The 17,330-nt window shown below is 44.8% G+C and overlaps 1 protein-coding gene across 1 annotated transcript in view; it reads right to left on the bottom strand.

The window, feature by feature from the left end:
• LOC138248873 (zinc finger protein 583-like) overlaps positions 1 to 17,330 on the bottom strand; it is a 64,808-nt gene that overhangs the window by 28,103 nt on the left and 19,375 nt on the right. Inside the window, exons 3-6 of the mRNA XM_069202840.1 lie at positions 17,172 to 17,282; positions 15,455 to 15,664; positions 12,176 to 12,286; positions 10,300 to 10,410 (exon numbers count right to left, since the gene is read on the bottom strand). Coding sequence (XP_069058941.1) covers positions 10,300 to 10,410; positions 12,176 to 12,286; positions 15,455 to 15,664; positions 17,172 to 17,282 — 543 coding nt within the window. The remainder of the gene's footprint in view (positions 1 to 10,299; positions 10,411 to 12,175; positions 12,287 to 15,454; positions 15,665 to 17,171; positions 17,283 to 17,330) is intronic.

The raw sequence follows: 17,330 nt of genomic DNA, 5'->3' as shown, positions 1-17,330 counted from the left end.
CCACAAGTATCCCCATCTTGGATTCCACTAGGTGTCTAGTTTTCAAAAATGCCAGGGTTTGCTAGGCTTCCCTAGGTGCCGGCTGAGCTAGAGGCCAAAATCCACAGCTAGGCACTTTGCAAAAAACAGGTCTGTTTTCTTTGGGAAAATGTGGTGTGTCCACGTTGTGTTTTGGGGCATAACCTGTCACGGGCGCTAGGCCTACCCACACAAGTGAGGTACCATTTTTATCGGGAGACTTGGGGGAATGCTAGGTGGAAGGAAATTTGTGGCTCTTCTCAGATTCTAAAACTTTCTGTCACCGAAATGTGAGGAAAAAGTGTTTTTTTAGCCACATTTTGAGGTTTGCAAAGGATTCTGGGTAACAGAACCTAGTCAGAGCCCCACAAGTCACCCCATCTTGGATTCCACTAGGTGTCTAGTTTAAAAAAATGCACAGGTTTGGTAGGCTTCCCTAGGTGCCAGCTGAGCTAGAGGCCAAAATCTACAGCTAGGCACTTTGCAAAAAACACGTCAGATTTCAATGTAAAAATTTGATTTGTCCATGTTGCGCTTCCTGTCGCGAGCATCAGGCCTACCCACGCAAGTGAGGTACCATTTTTATCGGGAGACTTGGGGGAACACAGAATAACAAAACAAGTGGTATTGCCCCTTGTCTTTCTCTACATTTTTACCTTCCAAATGTAAGGCAGTGTGTAAAAAAGACGTCTATTTGAGAAATGGCCTGTAACTCACATGCTAGTATGGGCACCCCGGAATTCAGAGATGTGCAAATAACCACTGCTTCTCAACACCTTATCTTATGCCCATTTTGGAAATACAAAGGTTTTTTTGATACCTATTTTTCACTCTTTATATTTCTGCAAATGAATTGCTGTACAGCCGGTATAGAATGAAAACCCATTGCAAGGTGCACCTCATTTATTGGCTCTGGGTACCTAGGGATCTTGTGAACCTACAAGCCATATATATCCTTGCAACCACAAGAGTCCAGCAGATGTAACAGTATATTGCTTTAAAAAATCGGACATTGCAGGAAAAAGTTACAGAGTAAAACGTGGAGAAAAATAGCTGTTTTTTTCAGCTCACTTTCAATATCTTTTTATTTCAGCTGTTATTTTCTGTAGGAAGACCTTGTAGGATCTACACAAATGACCCCTTGCTGAATTCAGAATTTTGTCTACTGTTCAGAAATGTTTAGCTTTCCGGGATCCAGCATTGGTTTCACACCCATTCCTGTCACTAACTGGAAGGAGGCTGAAAGCACCAAAAATAGTAAAAATGGGGTATGTCCCAGTAAAATGCCAAAATTCTGTTGAAAAATGTGGTTTTCTGATTCAAGTATGCCCGTTCCTGAAAGGTGGGAAGATGGTGATTTTAGCACAAGAAACCCTTTGTTGATGCCATTTTCAGGGAAAAAACCACAAGCCTTCTTCAGCAGCCCTTTTTCCCATTTTGTTTTTAAAAAACGAAATTTTCACTGTATTTTGGCTAATTTCCTGGTCTCCTTCAGGGGAAACCACAAACTCTGGGTACCATTAGAATCCCTAGGATGTTGGAAAAAAAGGACGCAAATTTGGCGTGGATAGCTTATGTGGACAAAACGTTATGAAGGCCTAAGAGCGAACTACCCCAAATAGCCAAAAAAGGGCTCAGCAGGGGGGGGGGGGGGAAAGGCTTGGCAGCTAAGAGGTTAAGGGAAATATATCTGAACAATATTTGCTATATTCAGGAAGTAATTGAACTAAGGCACAACAGGCTTCTGGGAAAGTCAGCAAATGGTTTATACTGAAAAGGCCAATGCAGGGCCTTAAGCAGGTATAGCCATGAAATGAGAATGAAGTGTGGACATGAATTGTATCTAGCTGACATGGTTCCCCATGCTACATTAAAACTGTTTAGGTGCATGAGGCACGGAACCCTCGCATTCCTGGCTGTAACTGCTTCCTAATAACTAGGAAATAATTGGGCTGGATGTAGCATAAATATACCCAAAGGTTGAATGTGAATACAAAGTAACTTTAGTTTACAAAGCTGACTCTGTAGGGGCAAAACTATTGGAGAATATGCACAGTAAGTAATATTTGCGTTGCAGCTGCAGAAAGAAGGGGGTTCCTTATGCTTATCATCTGCCTTCATGTTCTCTTGGGTCAGCCCCTATGTGTCTCTAATACTGACTCAACGATCATCACTGTGTGAGCTGAATTGTTTTGATGAAGGATAAGTTATCGTAGTTTACTAACTTTTATACAACCTGCTTAGGACTTTTGTTTACAGTTTCTATTTGATATGAATTAAGGTGATTTTCTTTCAGAGTTTTCAAAAATTTGTAAACATTAGTGTTTATCAGCATTTACTCTATTTTCACTGTAAAATTACACACTGATGGTGTTTTCCAGTGATGATGCCAACCTTCAGCTTTTTTTCCTTCATTGCCTAGTTCACTCCATTTCTCATTACTCCATTCCTTCTTTCTTGCCCCTCACTTCCTTTATGTTGTCCTTAACTTGAATTTTCTCTTCCATTTAGCTTTTTGTTATTTCTCAAGTGTCCCAGCCGTTCTCATTTCCTGGGACTCAAGGAAGTCCCCACCCCGGTCAAGAATGGCTGGAGATAGGTTTGCACCTCATCTCATTAAGAATTGATGCCAGCAGCTAAAAGGTTAATGGTGGTCAACAAATGCATCTCTCTGCTCTTCTTTGTGAGGCGATCCAATAAATGTCACCTTGCTGTGTTATTTTTCTCCAGATTCCAAGAAAACATTGGGGAAAAACGGTATCACCATTGTCTCGTTTAAGCAAAATCCTGTTCTCCCTGGTCAGAGGGATTAATATTCATTCTCCTGCTGTATCATCTTTCGTGATCGCGAACTGTGCTTCTGTATGAAAACATAGCCAAGGAAATAAAGAAACTTTGTGACCTGCAGGAGGCCTTTAGTTGTTTGCCAATCTTGGGAAACTGGAGCATGGACCCCTTCTTCGCCTGCACATGGGTGCAGAGAATACCCTCATGACATTGCCCCTGATTCTTCCACATGAGATTCTGAAGCTTTCACAGCCTCTGGATGTAAGACTCAACACAGGAGTGTTGGGTACAGCACTTTATTGGAGCACATTGCCCTGAGCTTCAGAAAGCAATGCTCCAGTCTGATTTCAGTGGAGGAGGACAAGATCATTGTAGTACAGATCACCCTGCACTAGGACCAGAGTTCAGCAACAAACCTGATGGCCACAATGCAACAGCACATCAACAACAGCAAACTAAAATCAGATGAAGTGAGCCATGTTCCCAAAACAGCAAGTGCTGTATTGTGGGTGTAGAGCAGCTGAGGGACCTCAGAGGCAGTCATAAGGGCATGCTGAGATTCTGAATGGGGCACACTGGGAGCATCTATCATGGAAAAATGCTCACAGATAGGGACTGCGCATAAACTGCTTTGATGTCCTCTGTTGTCATACAAAATAAGCGCCTAGAAAGTCAGCCTTTCCTTTTCCACTGAAAAGCCAATATTCACATTGGTGCTGCTTTACCAGTTATAATATTTTTTTTAATCAAAACTGGAAACTTATTTCCAGTACACAGTGACATATTTTACTGGATTTCTGATCTGTAGATTGAAGAGGTCTGAAGTGACAGCAATACTTTGAGGAAAGTGAGCTCAGATTGGGAATCTCTAGCTTGAGACTGCCTTTAACAATGACTGACAAATTACTTCCCTTCTGTAAAGCTCCTTCTGGTGGATACTCTATCTCAGTGATCATCAGTGTAAGGCCCGGGGCCGCATGCGGCCCTCCTGACCTTTACATGCAGCCCCCGTCAACAGCAGCACTGACTGCTGTTTACTCGACTCAGCACTAACATTAAAAAACAGAAGTTAAATAATCAGGCTGGCTTTTATTTACCTGTTAATTGAAGTTAAAGAAATGATGTAACTGGGTTGTCCTGCACCACTTAACGTTAGGATCACCTTCGTTTTTAAAGGCATCTTGCAGGAAAAGTGTGAAAATATGATAATGTCGCTTCTGATTTCAAAAAGTGTACTTTTTTAACATGCAGAACGTTTCACCTTAGTAAGTGAGATTATAGCAGTGCATTGAAAAGTTTTTTTGTTTTTTTTTAAGTGGTAATTTTCACACATGAATTTAGATATATTCATTCTTTGCCCACCCTGACAACAATGCCAACATTGAGCTAAGAGGCAACTCAGTCGTTAAGTGACCCTTTGGGTGGCCTGGGTTCCTATTATGCACATGAGAACGTTTTGTACGGTGTGCGGCCTGAAGTGCTGTATTTCGAGGTCATACGAGAAAATGAAGAAGACAGAGGGAATGTGGAATAAAACAAGTGCCTAGGATCACACAGCTTGGTAAATTGGGGAAGCAAGGATTAATGCCAGGTTTCCTGGTTTTACATTGTGCACTTCAGCCACTGGATGTATATGCTTCACTTCCCCTAAACCAATCTTACTTTCAACACATCGCTAAACAATCATTCCCAACCACCATCCTGTTGACATCAACATGGCTCTTGGTCACCCCAAAACCAAAACTTTGGACACTGAAACATTTTGGTGAGTACCCATGCACCAGCTAATCACATATTCCTCACCTTGTGAATACCTCCAGGTGCCAGACAGGATCCAGAAATGTTTCTCAGCAATTGCCCAGCGCTGTTAGGTGGTGTGGTGCAGCTCCGCACTTGGTCTCTCCCACCTGAAAGGGATGTTAAGGCCACGTACAAATGCCGCCTCTGCATGTGAATGTCAGTTGTTTTCTGATATCTTGTTCCTCTAAAGGATATTTCTAACCGCAGATTCCTCATCTTTTGAATAGATACCAAAGCAGTACCTCCCAAAGTGGTGGGTTTGTAGAATGACTCAAACCAAGAAACACTGCAGTATTGAATGAGCAAGGTGCCCTTCCTGCCGGACCTTGCTAACCAGGCAATAATGGTTCATTAACGTGTTAACAGGTGCCCAAGTTGCAGCCTGGCAGAAGTCCCAGAAAGGCACTTCTTGCACCAGCGAGGTAGTAGCAAGCTTCACTCTTTTGGAAAGAGCCTGCAGGCCTTCCAGAGGCTGTTTCTTGGCCAGTCTGTACCAGTTCTTTAAACAAAGGTCAATCCATCTAGAGAAAGTTAGCTTCTGTACTGCCTTTCCCTTCTTTGTCCCTGACAACCACATGGGTTGTCCCCCAATGGTCCTTGGTGCTATCAATGTAGAAACTCAGAGGTCTTCTGAGATCCCTGCAATGTAAACTTTTTGTTCCTCCTTGGATGGATGAGGTGGCACAAAGAATGTTGGTAGAGTGACAGACCATCTGATACAGAAAGGAGTGACTCATTTGGGGAGGAATGCTTGCCCTGTTGCTGCAACAGAAGGTTTTACAGAAAAGTAGTTGATCGGAAGACAAATGCTCATAGTCAGACGTTCTGGGATAACATTCTCCTGGTCCAATTCGGTGCTACTATGATGACTGGAGCCTTGTAGCCCTGGATCTTCTTCTGAACACTGGGCAGGAGAGGTAGAAACAGGAAGGCATACATACAGGTTTTCCAAGCTCCAGTCCAAGCAAAAGGCATCTCCAAGGGAGAAATGCCTCGGGAACTCCTGTGTGCAAACTTTTTAACACTGCACTTCCTCAGCAGTGACAAATAGATTGAGCCAGGGTTCCCCCCAACTGCTGGAAGACGCCCTAAACCACTTCTCAGTGTAGAGGTCATTCATGATCTGAGGCAATGTCATCTGAGTTTGTCTGCCCTGGATTTTAAAGATCCTACCAGGTGTTGTACAATCAGGGAGATGCCCTGGCGACTCAACAAATTTCAAAGAAGCACATGACATAGGATCAACAACTCTACTCTGCCCTGCTTGTTGCAGTACCACATGGTGGTGGTGTTGTCCATGAGGACCTGCATCTGTTCCCCCTTGATGGACAGAAGAAGGCTTTTAGTGCCAAGCACACTGCCTGCAAATCCAACTGACTGATGTGGTGGCGGGTCGAAACCAGAAAGCAGAAGCCAAATATCTACACCTTTCCCAGATGACCTCCCAGCAATGAGGCATCCATCATGATCGTTACCACCGAGTGGGAAAGGGGGACGGACTGGCCACTGGTACAACTGCGATCTAGCTGCCACCGCTGCAGATGTTTTGAAGTCTCCTGTGACACCTGGATGGAATCTGATAGGTTCTCTTGGAGCTGAGCCCATTGAGACTTCAGACCTTACTGCAGAGCCTGCATGTGCCACCTGGCATGATCCATTTGCAGAATGCAGGAGGCCCAGACGTCTCAGAGTTGCTCTCACTGAGCCACAGGTCAAGGACTGAAATAATGGACTCATTGAGGTGGAGGTAAGGCTCTGAATAGCATTGTATCCAGGATGGCTCTATGAAGGGGAGTCTCAGTGAAGGAATCAGGCATGGCTTCAGCATATTGATGGAGAATCCCAGTGATGTCAATAAGGTGGTCATCATCTGGAGGTGGTTTGAGACAGCAACCAGTCATCAAGGTATGTGAATACTGGTATTCCCAACCCCCGAAGATGGGTAGCTTTCTCCTCTATCACCTTTGTGAACACCCAAGGGGCAATGGTGAGACGGAAGGAGAGCACGGAGAACTGAAAGGGCTCATGGCCTACAACCACAGGTAGCGCCTGTGGGACTGCAGGACATGGATGTGGAAATAGGTGTCCTGCAAGTCCAGCACCAGCATCCAGGCCAGACAAAGCTTGGGCAGAGTGAGCATTTTGAACTTGTCCTTTTTCAGGAAAAGGTTCAGCGGGCACAGATCTAAAATTGGATGAAGTCCTACTTCCTTCTTCAGCACCAGAAAGTAAAAGCCATTTCCGAACTCTGATGCTGCCACAGTCTCTATGGCACTCTTGTTCAAGAGACCTGGTATCTCTCTCTGTAGAATGGACAAGAGTTCATCTAGAAGCCATTGTGGTGTGGGTAGCGTATGGATGGCATGTTTAGAGGGGTGAAGAGGAAGGGGAGGACATAACCATCCCTGGACAATTTGAAGCATCCATCTATCCGCTGTGATTTTGTGGTACCCTGGGGGGTAATAACTCACTCAGCCTCCAACCTGGGTGACAGTGTGTTGCTGGGGGATGGCTAAAGGATTTTCCAATGACGACGGTCAAGGGTTTGGGCAGTACGTTGCCACTAGGGGCCTGGATGCTGTCTGATAGTTCCTCTGCCTCTACCTTGAAAGGCTTAAGATGTGTTCCTGCACAGGGAGGTTTGTCACTGCCTCTGCTGGATCCCTCTTCTGAAGCCTCAAAAGGGGTGATATTGTTGGGGGTACTGCTATAAAGGAGGTGTGAGGTGAAGACAAGTCTGCTTTGCCTCCAAAGAGACGGGTGTAGTGAGAAGGCATGTTTATTATTGATGCTCATAGATCTGATCCTTGCTTGGCCCCAAAGCACCACACAGGTACCAACTGCCCCATGCCGACAGTCAGTAGTGTCTAGTTCCAATTGCATCACATAATTTGCCACGTCTTCGTTATCTTGGATTATTTGTTGAAGACCGGCCAGAACATCATCAGGACTGCAGTCAAGATGTCGCTCACCATGCCCTGCGAGATGTATCAAGAGGCAACTCAAATTTACAGACCTGAGGGCAAGGCTGGGAGAGGACGACATCTGTTTTCCAAACGTTTCCATGTTTTTTGACTCTCTGTCTGGTGGGGTAGTCTGAAACGTATTTGGATGCTTGAGCCACTAGGCTCTCTGGTGTTGGGTGTGGAAGGAGGAATGATGGGTCTCCTTGAGCTGGTCCGTGTCGTCTGGCAATTTGGCTGTTGTCAGGAGGGCAAGAGCCTGGCTTCACCCAACTGCTCAAGAGGGTGTCTGTAAGGGCTTCATTAAATGTTCATTAAATGGGAGGAGTGGTTCTGAAGAGGTCTGCCCTGGCTGCAGAACCTCCCTAAAGACATTTGTTTTTACCTCCACTGAGGGAAGCTGAAGGTCAACAACTTTTGCCATTCTTCTAATGACAATTGCAAAGGAGAAGAATCCCCATAGAAGGGCCAGGTGGAGAATTGAGGCCAGTATCAGAAGATGTTTCAAGGCCTCAGGCCTTCTGGAGGTTCAAAAACAGATTCCTCCCATCATAGAGTTGTGATTGATTATCACCATCCCTGTTGTCATTGGTGTCTTGTGGTCCGAGTTAGGAAAATGATGTGGTATTGGAAGCATCCTATCAGAGTCTGATTGGGGTTGAGGTCAAGGTGGGCACGAATTCTGCTGAAGTTCCAATGAATTTGCTTTGGAGTCCAACTTCACTTTGGGTGCTTCCTCCAGCATTGGTGGCATCACTCCTGGGTCGATGTGCAAGGGACCAGCATCGTTAGAAGAGATGGAGATGGCATCACCCCCACAGCTGAGGCAGACCACGGAGAGGGATGGAAATGCACAGTAGGAGTCAGGGACAGATCAACCAACAGTGCATGATGGGAGGACCCCTTGGATCCATAGGGCCGAAAGCACACCAGAGGAAGCCAGTAGGGTACCAAATATGCACTACAAAGTGTCCTTGGACATTCGTATCTATTGCAGCATCACTGATGGCCCAGAGAACTGAGGCTGAAATGGGACTAGCGCAGGGATATGTTCTGTGGCGGGAGACAAGAGACCGAGCGTTACCTGACATCCGGACGACTTCCCTTAACCAGAGTGTCAGGAACAAGGGAAGTTCCGTTTTGACTTCCTGTGTTTTTTCTTTATCTTGGACTTACCTGGGGATTTTGAGTGGATTGACGTCCTATCCCAGGAACGAGAATATGTGCGCATCTGCGTCCTCGACTTTTCACAGAGACCGGGCCTTTTGAGTCTCCCTACCTTGCTAAGCAATGAATAGCTTGGCCTCATGGTTCCGGATGGCATTCTTATTCATTAGATCACTGTCCGCGCACAATTTCAAGCCATGACAGGAACCTAGACATCTGAGACAGACCTTGTGAGGGTCAGTCTTTGCTATATGTGTGTGGCAATCCTTGCAAGGTTTAAAAGCTGTTGCTTTTCAGGGAAACAAGTCCTTTGCACAATGCATACGTTTTCAGAAAAATGTTCTGTCAGGTAACAGTAATTTAGGGAGAATGGAACTGACGTCGACACACAGAGGTGGCAGTTATACCTAACTGCTGCACCACTTCAGGGTATGACAGTCCGTACACAGAGCTGCATAACACCACCTACAAGTGCATAAGGCAACTGCTAAGAAGAATCTATGGATCCAGTATGGCAGAAGGAAGTATTCACAAGGTGCAGAATTTGGAATCTGTGGTTAGAAGTGTTCATCAGAAAATGCCCTTTATGTTCTTTCAAACCCTTTTCCTAAGGCTGCTGTACATGAGTAACTATATATAGTACACATAAAAGTAAATAATTGACTTTTCAGAAACTGCAACAAGAGGGGAGGGTACGAGCAACTTATGTGGTTCATACAATCCATTGTGCAAAATAAAGAGCCCAGTTTGTCTGATTGGTTACTGGTTCTACGATCAAGATACATTTGTTGAAGCCTTCCTCCATCTCAGTGGGACACCTATGTAGGTCTTGTAATTCCTTATTAAACGCACTGAGTATCTGCTGCAGTTACACTGGCCTTTCTTATGAACTTTATATAGTTTCAAGTCTACAGGAGCTTTTTCTTTGCTATCCTTAACCAGTATTTGTTTTATTGGCTTTTTTGATACCACAAGAAACAACACATCAGAGTCAAAGCATAAACCACTAACAGTACATCAGGAGCTGTAAAAAAGCACAAGAAGGCAAACTGTCAAAAGTACAAGGCACACACAGCAGCCAAAGCAGAGCAAGTCACACAAAGGTGGGTCGGACCTTCGTCAAGGTGTAACCACTAGTGTTGTCTCACAAGCTCTCGGCCTGGCCGCCATATACTGCACAAAGGGTACCCATACATCTTTTGGTCTATTAGGAGCCAGCATTAAAGTCCAATAATCTTCCAGGCTCCCACGACAAAACGCAGCATCAGCGAGCCAGGCATCAAAGGTGGACACTGCAGCACGGCCCAAATCCTTAACCAGTTAATGTTTGTAGCCTTCTGTGTCTGGACCCACCTGTAAGCCATATGTTTCTGCTAGGGTGGACTTTATTCCTAACTGTGCCACAATTTCATTTATATTCTTTCTGTGTCTGCTGACTCATACCAGTGGCTGGATATTCAACCTCAAGGCAGCACCCCAGCACGCTGAGGACCAATATCAGCTATCCCTTTGATTGACGTGTTTAGTTTCATACTTTTATAATAGGTAGAATGAGATGACTTACCTGAATGACAGGTTATGTTTTTAACATCCTCAAAGTTCTGCTCAACAATGGAATGGGCCTTTTCTTCTTCTTTGATGCTGGGAGAGATCATTGCTGTGGAGACCTCTTCTCCTGTAATATTAGAAATATCAAAGCGTAATTTCACAGTCAGCCGCAAGGGCTGGAGGAGGAACCTTGGACCTTGATGACTTCACAACTCACCTCATACCCTTCCGGTGATCTCTCAGCCATTAGAAGCTCACCACAGCATTTCTTATCCAGTACAGGAAGTGAAAGCGATTTGCATAATATTGACCACTATCCTAAATTGTGCTTTGTACAGCAGTCTATGATCACCAATAACTACTGACATTGATGAGTGAAAACATGAGTTCAAGCAAGAAATTGCAAAGCAAAGAGGTTCTGGAATGGGTCAAGGCCATACAGAGTATATACAGACACTACAATACTAGAAAGATGGTAAATATTGCTGTGAAGCCTAAAGTCAGTCACTGTATGAGAGTTCACTATCCATTGTTGAGGAAAAACGGTTTATATTTGAATATTAACCATGTACTGCACTAGATCATAATACAGGATTATTGTTCTGGGTGATGGGTCCAGGCCTCTGGTCAATTTATATGTAAATAACATTATTGGGGTGATGGTGAAGCTACCTGAGGTGGTCTTGGGCAAATACTCCATAGTTATGGCACACCAACAATTATCTTGAAATTGCTCACGGGAATGACTTGCCCGCCACTGTGGTAAGTGACCAGAACAACGGCAGAGCTAGTAAGCATCTTTGGGCCAAGCAAATATTGTACCATGCCTTCTCACCGACTATGCGTTAAAGACACTGAGGAAAGGTAGACACTAGGGCCCTCATTACAACCCTGGCAGTCGGTGTTAAAGCGGCGGTAATACCGCCAACAGGCCGGCGGTAAAAAAGTCAGGATTTGGACTATGGCGGTTACCGCCATCCAAAACCGCTGTTTTAACACACCGACCGCCAGGGTGGTAACGGCTGCTGGGCTGGAGAGTTTGGTCTCCAGCCTGGCGGCCATCACATTCCCACCCTTGGGATTACGACCCGGCCTACCGCCATGGTTTCCGTGGTTTCTGTACTGCCAGGTAAACCATGGCGGTAGGCACTATCAGTGCCAGGGAATCCATTCCCTGGCACTGAGAGGCCTCTCCCCCACACCCCACACCCTCCCCAGAGTCCTCCACCACCCGCTCCTGCCCCCTGCACATATACACACCGACACGCCCACGATATACACACATGAACACATGAATACCCACCACCCACGCATGCATACATGCCCACACGCCACAACATACACCCACAGGCCTTGATACACACATGCATCGACAACACAAAACACACACAATCACTCATTCACGCATGCATCCACTGCGACTGACATCTGCACGCACGCATCCCAAAACAAACACCACCCCCCATACACACAACACCACCCAACCCCCTCTCCGGTCGGAGAACCCGACTTACCTGCTTGCAGGGGGTCCTCCGGCTGGAGAGGGTCAGCGGCGTTGCTGGCAGCAGCAGCATCTGCCAGCAGAACACCGCCAGGCGTATCATTGCTCATGATAAGGTCGGCAGTGTTTTGCTGGCGTGGCGGTGCTGCTGTCAGCAGCACCGCCTTACCGCTGACCGCTGCCATGACCGTCAGCGGTGTTCCAACTGATTTCTGGCAGTGTACCGCTGGTGGTCATAATACGTGTTGCCAGCCAATGTTTTTTGCCTTCTCTATCCCCGCTCTCCTCTAAGTCAAAGGTTTCCACCAGAAGGAGGACCAACGAGTCTGACTCCTTTGATTCTTGTGATTGCTTCTAATATACCTATGAGAGGTATAAGTAGTCGACTTACCTGCAAGGCAGACAATGTTTTTAGTATCCTTAAGAGTCAGATCAGCAATGGGATAGACCCCCTTATAACTTTTGATGCCGACGGAGATCATAGCTGTGGTCACCTTTTCTCCTGTAATAAAAAAAATATCAAAGTCTGGCTTCACAGTCAACTCCTGACTCCCCTCAATAAATCTACTGTTTTCACACTGATTTACAGCTGAGGAAGCTAGGGTTCTGCACCTCTTCTGACCTCCCCTTCTCCACCAAATTCATTACAACCATGGGATCACAGTCAGTCACAAGAACTGAATTAGGAGTCTTAGACCTCAGTTACCTCAGCACTCACTCGCCTCCATATACTAATTGATTTTACAGTCAAACAGTGTCACATCAGCCATTTCGCATTCAGTATAGGAAGTGAGGGTTTTTGTCATTCTCTTAGCTACTATCTGAGACTCTCCTTATCTAGTCTGTCATGAATATATGTAGCCACCCTAGGTGAAGCACATTTGTCATGTCTCCACCTCTTTCTTGTTCCACTCATGGGACTATATTAATGCAGGTTGGATTCAGAAGTGTTGCCACAAGCAAGTGGGTGTGTGACCATGCCTAGAAATGGCACTGCTTGGCTGAAAATGTGCATGCAATATTCTAGTTATTGCAAAGTTACGGATGAGTTGTGGATGTCACTATTAATGTGTTACGTGAGGAAACCCAGGACCTGATTTAGACCTTGGCAGTTGGGTTTTTCCATCACAAACAGGACGGATATCCTGTCCGCTGTATTATGATTTCATTAAAGCCAATGGAGATCGTAATACGGCGGACGGGATATCCGTCACGTTTGTGATGGAAAACCCCTCTGCCAAGATCTAAATCAGGCTCTTAGGTATATCGACTACTAAGCAAGGCTCTAGATCATCGTTGGACATGTGGGGCATTTGAAATTAAAGTTATGAGTAAGAGACTTAGGGGTGATTACTGTTTTTTTTCAAGTTTAATATAATTACTTGTTCGCGGTTTCCAAAGAGATCAACACATTTTAAACACAATCATACCATATAAAAAATGTTTCACATAGAAATTCACTAAAATAATACAAAGTTTTCAAAAGTGTTAAAAAACAATCTGAATGAGTATGTGGAATCATGATATAAGCCAAAGTTTCTTTTGCAGTTGTTATTCTGTTATAAATGAGCATTGAGTGTAATAATCTTGATGAAGTATTTTTCAAAATTAGATATATAAATAGAACATAGAACAATAGATCCTCTGTCCCATATTTAAATAAAGGAGTTGGACAGTGGTCTTTATTGAGGCTTGGCAAGTTCCAGTAGCTAAGAGTAAACATCAAGTCCTCAAAAAGATGAAAAGCCTCCATAAGCAAAATTCCCTTATGTTGCATACAGAGTCTCCCAGAAGGAAAGCGAGCCTGTTGTCTGTGCATTAGGCATCAACACCTGTCCATGGAACCCATAAAGGAATCAGCAAGGCCATGGGAGAAAGTACCACAGGCACCATGGGCCTGTTCCAGGTAACAGCTTAATACATTCTAAACATTTGGTTGGAAATGTGCTCATGTTTGTTGTTTAATAATAGAAGCGGTGTGCTGTAATGGGCGGTTTATAGGATTGTATGAACCAGAAGTATTGTGTCACAGGACCTGAAACGTAGAGGACACTGCCTGGTTTGTCAGATGATGTGACAGGCTGAGTAAGCAAATTTTTCCTGTTGTTGGTGTTTATCTGGGGATAAACCTGTTAGGATTGACTGTGTGTAGAGTGTATCAATGGGAATGAACTTCTCACTCATTTATTTGTTGCCTGACTGTGGCATAAGAGCAAACCACAGGTGTCCCTAAATATACTATGTTGACTCTGTCACAGGCTCTAGGGCAGGTATCTCCAACCAGTTGATCACAAGCTACCAGTAGCTCCCAGACACCTTTAGGGTAGCTCGTGGCCCTGAGTTCATTTTTAAATAAGCACAGGATCACATTTTCTTTTCAAGTGAAGTCTGTGAATATTTTTACATTATTATCATCACGTTGTATATAGCAGGGCCTGATAATGAGCAGTGCTCAGTCAGATTACCACTCTTCTGCAGCTGGGGCACAGAGGTGAAAAACTGAAGCACCGACGTATATAACTCTTAAATAAAAGCCCTTAAAATAAAAAGTTACCTTAATGATTAAGTTACTTTTCATTTTACTGCTCCACCATTTCAAAGTGTCACATTTACAAACAGCAGGCCTCTTTCTCCCAGTGGCCAGTAGAATTTATTTAAAATGGGAGAAATTTAAAGTGCAGAAAAATGGTCCATATTTTTAACATTTCTGCAGAATATTTTTCTGCACTGTAAATTTCTCCCATTTAAAAAACATGGTAGTATGTTTTTGTTATACATGTAACAGTGCCAGATATGGTGAAAGGTATATCCTGTGTCACAGGTACATATAACACATGCTCTCAGTCACCCATGCACATATATCCCATGCATACGCACACATGTTTTTTTATCCTCCAAAGGCCACAGTCTCACTGAAACACATGGCAGCCTTGTCATAGAGTCCCCAGTCAGTATTTTGTTCAAACAACAGTATGTGGCTCTCTGGATATTAGCTTAAAGTCAATGAAGCTGGACGTGGGGGTGTTTGGTAACTACGCAAGTGCCTGGCCTTCAGTAGCTCACTATGTTTATCACTGATCAGAAGTAGCCCTCGCTGCAGAAAAGGTTGGAGACCCTTGCCCTAGGTCAAGAGGGGGAATCTCTTTAGGACTATGAACCAAGGAGGCTTAGTATTTAATGGTAATGAAAGGAATAACACAATGACAGGGTTCCCTCTTCTGTGTCAACAATAATCAGCAAATTATTCTGAAGCTATAAAAGACTGTTGGTTTCCAGAACTCCACCATGAGGCCCCTGGTATTTTCTAATCAGGTCTAAATTCAGGCAGTCTGCAGGGACAGAGTCACAAAGTGTCTCTCATCAGAGAGCTTCAAGCACAAGAGGAGCACAATTATGACAGGAACAAGAGGTGTTTGGCAAAAGTTAGGGAAATGTCCAATGGTGGCTCGGTGCTGGGCTTTAGTCACTCAGCTAGACCTGGAGAGGCTGGGAACAACTTTAAACATATCAACAGACCTTAATTGCACCTTCTCTTTATCAGACATGGGTCCGGTTAACCCTTTCAGCTTCATTTAAAAGAATACGTTTGCCATTTTCCACTGTTGAAAGTCTGGGGCTCCTGCGTTACAGTGAATCTAAAAACATCAAGCATTACACTAGTTCTTCTGACCTGTGTCGAGTAAGCTAGGGCTCTCCCTTCCATCTGTGCTGAACAGATCAGGGATCTCCCGTCTGGCTGTGTTGAGCTGATCAGGGATCTCCCTTCTGGCTGGGCTGAGATGATCAAGAATCTTCCTTCTGTCTGTGTTCAGGGCAACCCCTGGACACTGGGTTTCTTCTCTGCTTTGGCTGAACACATCCAAGTGAAAATGTGTACCATCTGTAAGAAACAGTAGTATCTTCATTGGAATGCAATATCCACCAATTGCACTGAGAATTAATTTTCATGTTCAACTTGCGTACAATGCGTAGAGCAAAGAATACATTTCAAGACACCTGTAAAATACAGCAGCATAATGCTATTACTATAAATTACTGTTTTTCACAGAAGGGGCTTAAAAGGCCCAGAACACGCCTTTATTTTATTACTTTTTAGACTTGGTCCCTCATTACGAGTGTGATGGTCTTAAGACTGCCACTCTCTGGGTAGTGGTCGGACTGCCGCCAAAGGAGCGTTCAGACCTCCACATTACGACCGTGGCGAAAGTGCCAACGGCTTGAAGGTGCCAGCAATCTTAATCTGCCAGGGCAGCGCTGCTAGATTAGGGCTAGATTTAGGCTAGCAGCGCTGCCCTGGGGATTACGACCCCTGTGTCCGCCAACTTTTGCATGGCGGTTCCACCACCATGCAAAGGCTGGCGGAGACGGGGTGCCGGAGCCCAATGGGGGCCCCTGCACTGCCTGTGCACTTAGCATGGGCAGTGCAGGGGCCCCCATGGACTGACCAGTTGTGCTTTTCACTGCCTGCATTACAGGCAGTGAAAAGTGCGACAGGGGCTGTCGCACCCAACGCACCGCACATTGCCACCGGCAAATTACGAGCCAGCGTCAATGTTGTGGTGAGTTTCCCGCTGACCCAGTGTCCGCCCCCTGGCCCAGCGTAAAACTCATAATAGGGCCAGAGGGCGGAAAACTGGAGTGGCGGTTTTCCGGTCCAAAGAGATTGGCGGGCGGCGGACTCATAATGAGGCCCTCAGTGTGAAGTCCCCTACAGAGGGGTGTTCCGTGGCAATATAGAACTGGCCTCAAGGCACCTTTCAAAAATGCAATTTGTGGACACTGTCTGAGCACGTGCTCAGTTGCAGAAAGGTTTTCCCACTGCACTTGTGGTAATTTTCTTGATCCACTCTTCGGCAAGGGTATATAATGCAAGATACCACTGGTCCTGTCGAAGGGGTGTAACAGAGGCTTCTCATGTCTTTACTGACGGAGGAGCTCTGCCAAGTTCTTTCACAAACAATCACATCTTTCCTGATTATGTAGTTAGTCAGAAAGTGACTATATACACTTAAATGACCAATTCAGTTTCTTTTATTCACTTCATTGTATCAAGAAGACTTTTGGTGCATAAAGTACCCTGAAAAAGTCACTGCACAAACAAATGCCACATAGCACTGGTGCAGATGCCTGAATCGTTGCAACTACATCTCAAGCAGGTATATCTTCTGAATCAAAGTGTTTGCATCTCTCTCGTTGTGTAAATGTATTTTTGTATTTTCGAATGAGACTTAATACACAAGCTTGTGGCTGCATGAAAACAACCCTGCTTCAATCAATTGATCAAGTTGTATTTATAGAGTGCGGCCTATCAGAGGCATCCAGGCGCTTTGCTGCAGGTCTCAATTTAAAACAATAAATCTAATAAATAATCTTTTTTCTCTTCTTACTTGAGCAATGGTCATCTCTGTGACTTCTATCAGAATCTTCTTTGTCCAGAGGGCCCAGGTCTTCCCTTTCTATGGCTCTTAATGAAAAGACAGACTTTGCAATCACAGGACCTGGTTGAAAAAAATTGAAGGGAATTTGAAAGTGATCAGTAGCTCCTT

Source organism: Pleurodeles waltl, chromosome 8, assembly GCF_031143425.1.
Source record: "Pleurodeles waltl isolate 20211129_DDA chromosome 8, aPleWal1.hap1.20221129, whole genome shotgun sequence".
NCBI lineage: Eukaryota > Metazoa > Chordata > Amphibia > Caudata > Salamandridae > Pleurodeles > Pleurodeles waltl.
This window is presented reverse-complemented; position numbering and strand designations above follow the sequence as displayed.